Below are 6,225 nucleotides of genomic sequence, written 5' to 3' on the forward strand. Positions count from 1 at the left end.
CATTGACCAAAATTTACAATGCAGCAGCTCCCCTCCCACTTCCTCCCCATAGTTACCTCCTCCCAGTGTCCATCCCTTCATACTCTTGTGCACCCTGAGAGGCCCATTGTCTGCCAACCCTGTATATGATCTTGGATACATTTAGAGCTCTTTTTAGCTGCACATTTAGTTGTTGCTATTGTCAGCTGCCCTCAAGTCAATTCTATTGCAACATTGTATGTAACAGATTGAAATGTTACCCAGTCCTGTGCCATCTTCACTACCATTGGCATGTTTGAGTCCATTTGGAAAATACTCTGTTGTGATCCCCGCAGGGTTTCAATTGGCTCATTTTTGAAGTAAATTGCCAGGTCTTTTTTTTTCTAGTCTGTCTTAGTTGGAAAGCTCTGCTGAAACCTGACCCTGCTGGTACTTCAAATCCTGGTGGCTTAGCTTCCAGTATCATAGCAACACAAACCACCACAATACAACAAACTGACAGATGGGAGTGGTGAACAGTATTCAGAAGTTACATGAAAATTACTCAGAAAACATAGAAACCTGGAAACAAAAGCATAAGTACAAGGAAAATGGTGGCTCTGCGTTCCTTGACAGTAAGTTGGTTGGCCTTTGAGACCCCTGTTTGATGCACTGTAATAGTCTTCTTTTACTCACTACAGAACTCACTCCCTTTAGATACAAATTTAGGCTTGTTGGTTGTTATCAGAAGGGCATTTCAGAGTTTGAGAACTTGAGAATAGAGTAGCATTTGATGGAATTGCTTAGGTAAAGTAGAAAGGGAGGCCATTGGAGTTGAGAGCAGAGAATGGAGGGGCCAGGAGTTTGGAATGTCTTCAATGTGAAGAAGATGGGAAGGAAAGGAGAGCTGTGAATCTTGGAGTATTTCATTCATTGAAATATTCATTCATTCATTTAACTGGTATTTATTGTATACTTAGCATTATTCACAGGTCCAAGGATACAGTGGTGAAGGAGACTGACTCTGTGTCTATACTCATGAAATGCACTTGACTCTGAAGGTCGGGCCCAGAGTAAATCATGGTGACGAGGAGGTGGGGAGCCTTGTAAGCCAATGGTGTGCACTTTAAAAGAGCAGAGTTGCTGGTTTATGCTTTCCTACAGCCTCTCCGTACTCCTAAGGGGGAAAGGATGGATATCTTTTCAGACCTTTTGGAAGCTGAATAGCTAGTCCAATCAACTGTCCAACAGAACTTGTTCTTCGTTGGGTTGATTTAAAAGCTGGTGAGAAAGAGAGACCTTAGAAAACCCTTTGCCACTTTGCCTTAAGCAGGCATGCGGCAATTTTTGCAGGAAATGGCCAAGCATGTCATTTGATAGGACGTTTATGCATCTTACTGTAATTTTCAAAATTTTTCAAAAGTTGAAAAGTATGCAAGTAAAAATGTCTCCAGAGTAGGAAATAAGTAAAAACTCTTTTCAAGCAACTTCCTAATGTGTACACTGAATGCTTGCCTTAGTTTGCTAGTGCTGTTGTAACAAAATGCCACAAGTTGGTGGCTTTTAAAAAATAGGGTTTTATTTTCTCACAGTTTCAGTGCCTGATAGTCCAAATCAGGGTCTTGATGCTATTGATTCTTTCTTTTTAAGTAGTCTGAGACATTTTTTGCTTCCCTTGCTTATAGATGACTCTCACATGGTGTTTATCTTCCCTTGTGCATAAAGACAAGGAAGATTGGGCAATCTACTTCCGTAGTGATTCTGCCTCAGAAACCCAAGTAGGGGTCGTTATGAGTTGGATCCAACTTGACGACAATGAGGTGTTTTTTTTTTGTTTTTGTTTTTGTTTTCAGTGCATAAGGAACCCTGGTGGTATAGTGGTTAAAGTGCTCAGCTGCTAACAAAAAAAAAGTCAGCTTTTCGAACCCACCAGCAGCTCCATGGGAGAAAGATGTGGCAGTCTGCTTCTGTAAAGATTACAGCCTTGGAAACCCCATGGAGCAATTCTGGTCTGTCCTACAGTGTTATTTTGCGTTGAAATCAACTCGATGGTAATGGGTTTAGGTTTTGTTTCATGTGTTTTTATATGCATCTCTCTGTCCATTCTGCTGCTCTTTTTATAAGGTAAATGTGATTAGTTTTAAACTCACATGACCTCAACTGACTGGTTCTATTCCATTAGATTGCATTATGGAAGGTGATTCCATTCCATTGATTAGATTAGATTCACAGGTATGGGAATACAGATATTTTGTGGGGACACATTTCAGGCCCATAACACTCTTATGGGGTTGCTGATACTCATGATCCAGTCCCCAAAGCTGAGTGGAAGTAGGGGAAACTACCAATCACTCAAATTAAAGATCAGGTAAAGCTTGCCCTGGAACTGAAACTTTTAGATCATTTCCCTGGTGTCACCTTCAGCACTGTTCTTTTCCAAAGACTTGCTTTTGTTATGACCTTCTATTTCCCTCTTTTAATATACTCCCTGCAATTAAAACTTAGGCAACAGATGAAACAACAGTCTTCTTTCTCTTTTTCCCTGCTCTTAGAACCACTCTACTTTGCAGAACTACATTTAAGACATACCCAATGTTTCAAATACTTCTAGACATTTAGCTTCCCAAAGTCCAGCATGGGTAACTCCTCTGTCCTTGAGGAAAATTAACAGGTGAGATCTGATTCCACCCAGGGCCTCTGGTGCCTGTTACTGTCACAGCAGTACTGAAGTGATTCCTGTGCTAGGAACACTACTGAGGCAATTGCTGCCACTGTGAGCAACCTCTCAGAAAGAGATGTAGCTTGTTCCTCCCTAAAACTGTGATAAGTAACCCTCTTTTACAGAAGTGAAAGGGGCAAAGAAAATTTGTTTGACTGTTTCTTAATTATTTTTATTTTTTTCCTTTTCAGCCAGTACAGGCTACTCTGTCATCTTTGAAGATGCTAGATGTGGGAAAGTGGCCAATTTTTTCCCTTTGTTCTGAGGAAGAACTGCAGTTAATTCGTCAAGCTTGTGTCTTTGGCAGTGCTGGCAATGAAGTTTTATATACCACAGTGAACGATGAGGTAATTTTGAAGGAAACATTTCAGCCACCCACATTTTTAGTAATGGATTTGCTAAATTGCCGAATTTGCTAAATTTGCAAAACTTAAGGGGAACTAAGGAATTAAGACAAAAAGAGTGTTGACCGTAGATCTCTTACTTATATCGAAGTTCTGCTTTAGGAGGACCATGCCTATTTGAATGTAACTTATAGGTGTATCAGAAATAGAAGTCTATTAACCAATGGTGGCTTTTCTCACAGATTTTTGTGCTTGGCACAAACTCCTGCGGCTGTCTGGGATTAGGTGATGTCCAGAGCACCATTGAACCTCGGAGACTGGATTCTTTAAGTGGCAAAAAAATAGCCTGCCTCAGCTATGGAAGTGGCCCACATATTGTCCTTGCCACAACAGGTAACCTAGGAACAAAATAGAGGATTTTAGCACTTACCTTGTCAGTTGAGAAGCAAGACCAGAACCTTCCCTTAAACTGAGCATGTATCTTTTAATTGAGAACTGCTGGCTCAGCTTTGAGCTCAACTCTGCTTTGGACAAAGTTAAATATGAATATATCATAGTAAAATAATGTGACAGATGGAGTCAAGTAATTATTGTTACTTTAGATGTATGAATGATAAGCCATAAGCACAGTAAACCCTCTCTTTATACTTTATAAGTGTAATTACTTTTCATTAGAACCCTGGATTCACAAATCTCTTTTTTGAACTTTAGATTCATAATGTGTAACAGGAGAGGCTAAACCTAGGCTCCAGGATTCTGCCTAGATTTCTTAATGCTCTGTGATTCTTACGTTAAGCATTGATGGCTTACTGTATTTGATATGCGCCTCATAATGTCTTTTCAGGTAATGTCCAACAGCATATATGTCCGTGGTCCCAACCCCTGTAAGAAGTTTATTATATTAAAAATTTGAGGTGTATATCTCACTCTCTTACTTGCCGTCGAGTTGATTTTGACTCATAGCAACCCCTCCTTGGGTTTCCGAGGCGGTATCACTACAGAAGTAGATTGCCTTGTCTTCCTTCCAAGGAATGGCTGGTCGGTTTGAACCGCCAGTCTTCTGGTTAGCAATCAAATGCCTTAGGCACTACTCCACCAGAGCTTCCGAGGTATATATAGTGGTTCGTAATAACAAATGGCACTACTTTGTAACATGCACCAAAATATTATTATTACTGTATTTTCATCTTAAAGATGTTTTAATGTACCTGGAAGGTTTTTTTGTTTAATATTTTTTTATGCATAGAAAGGTACACTATATATTATACTAAAGCAAATATTTGAATAACTGACTTTAGCTATGAACCATACATAACTCTGACTTATGTACAAGTTTGGTTTAAAGACAGACATAGGAACAGAACCTGTTCATAATAGAGACTGTGTATATAATGTGGTGTTCAACAATGTCCAAATAATATAACAACTTATTTCACAGAACATATTGTGGACATTAACGATGCATGACTATATTAGCATGTGTGCAGATGGAAATTTTCAAATGTGTAGGCACTCAGGTCAGGAATGGCAAGATCAACATGCATTCCCAGGAAGCAAAAGGTCAGGATGTAAACAGTTTATTCCTGGGGAGAATGTGCATATCCCAACTGTCTGGTGCCACTAACTTAAGGGGTAAAACCCACTCTCCCCCAGCCAAATGGGGGAGGATTCCAAGGCTGAAACTGAATTAATCACTAACTCCTTTCCTTTCTTTTGTTCTCTGTGCCTCTAACTTGACAGAGACAGCAGAGTGCTTTGTATTTTTAGTTAGCACTTCTCAGTTTGAGCTGTATTGTTCCTCAGTAAAACTCATATTCTTTTACTTCTAACAGAGTATGAGATTTTCTTCTTTGACATTTTTGGTGTCAGAAGCAAGATAAGGTGCCTTATTTTTGACAATCCCTGGGGCATCCAGACACAGCATGGTACCTGCTGAGCCACTCTGGGCTGTCAGCTTCTGAATTCTCAGCAATCATTTAAGGTGAAAAACCTCTCAAATCCAAGCTTTGTTCCCTTGTGTTGATAGCTCTTCAGATTCATTGTGGATTTGTTTTGGTTCTTGCAAGTGAAAGTTTGTTTTGTTTTAACTGTCATTATAAATTGGGAATGCTGTGTCTAAAGAAGATTTGGAGCCACCTTCTTGGAGTCCTGCTCACTACATTATGGCCCCTTATCATGCCACCTGTCTGCTGTTAATACCACCTGTTTACAAAACCTCTGCCCTGGGATACCAGAACCTCAAAAATGACAGGACCATGAGGAACAAACATTGATTCATTCTCAACCTTTTCCAATATCTCTTGGTCCTACCGAAGATTTATGCCCCTTTTTTTGCTCAGTTATGATACCCATGTCAGTCTGTGGAGAAGAAATCTTTCATCCAAATGGAATTGCCATTTAAAATTTAATGAAAAGGGGGAAATACTATTTAGTCTGCTTGATATCCCTAAGTGAACAGAGACAGACTCTGAATTAGATAGTATTCAGGAAGAAGAAGCCATTTGCTCGATGCAGGCACTTGTCATGCCTTCCCAAAATTCAACTCAGCCTAGTCCTCTTCCTTGTGACATCTCCTCCCTAATTCCTGAAACTTTTATGTGCTACTACAGCCACAGATGTAGGTTGAGTTTGATCAGCTGAGTCAATTAAAATCCAAATAAATTTATCTAAACATCTGGGAAAAATTCCCTAGCATCCAATCAAGTGAGAAGCAAAAGAAAGACTAACTCCTATCATATAGAATTTTTTTTCTAAAGGTTTAATTGTCCCTTATATTAGTGATTGTAATACTCCCGTTCTTCCAGTTAAAAAAAACAAATAATGGGCTATAGATTTGGTCAAGATTTGCATGCAGTCAACCATATTGTTATTCTTAGATTCCTTTTGTTTTTGTTGTTACGTGCCATCGAGTCGGCCCCGATTCATAGCGACCCCTCCTTGGATTTCCGAGGCAGTATCACTACAGAAGTAGGATTTCCCAACCTTCCTTCCGAGGAATGGCTGTTGGGTTTGAACCACCAGCCTTCTGGTTAGCAGTCAAGTGCCTTAGGCACTATGCTACCAGAACTCCTTCTTAGATTCCTGTTGTTGTCGTTGTTAAGTGCTGTCAAGTCATTTCCAACTCATAGCGACCCCATGCACAGCAGAACGAAACACTGCCCGATCCCGCGCCAGCCCCACAATCCCTGCTATACTTGAGCCAAT

General features: G+C 40.0%; 1 protein-coding gene across 1 annotated transcript in view; it reads left to right on the top strand.

Moving 5' to 3' along the window:
* RCBTB2 (RCC1 and BTB domain containing protein 2) overlaps positions 1-6,225 on the top strand; it is a 37,084-nt gene that overhangs the window by 6,515 nt on the left and 24,344 nt on the right. Inside the window, exons 2-3 of the mRNA XM_007946358.1 lie at positions 2,869-3,024; positions 3,264-3,414. Coding sequence (XP_007944549.1) covers positions 2,869-3,024; positions 3,264-3,414 — 307 coding nt within the window. The remainder of the gene's footprint in view (positions 1-2,868; positions 3,025-3,263; positions 3,415-6,225) is intronic.

Source organism: Orycteropus afer, unplaced genomic scaffold, assembly GCF_000298275.1.
Source record: "Orycteropus afer afer isolate SDZICR_OR568_19922 unplaced genomic scaffold, OryAfe1.0 scaffold00157, whole genome shotgun sequence".
Taxonomy (NCBI): domain Eukaryota; kingdom Metazoa; phylum Chordata; class Mammalia; order Tubulidentata; family Orycteropodidae; genus Orycteropus; species Orycteropus afer.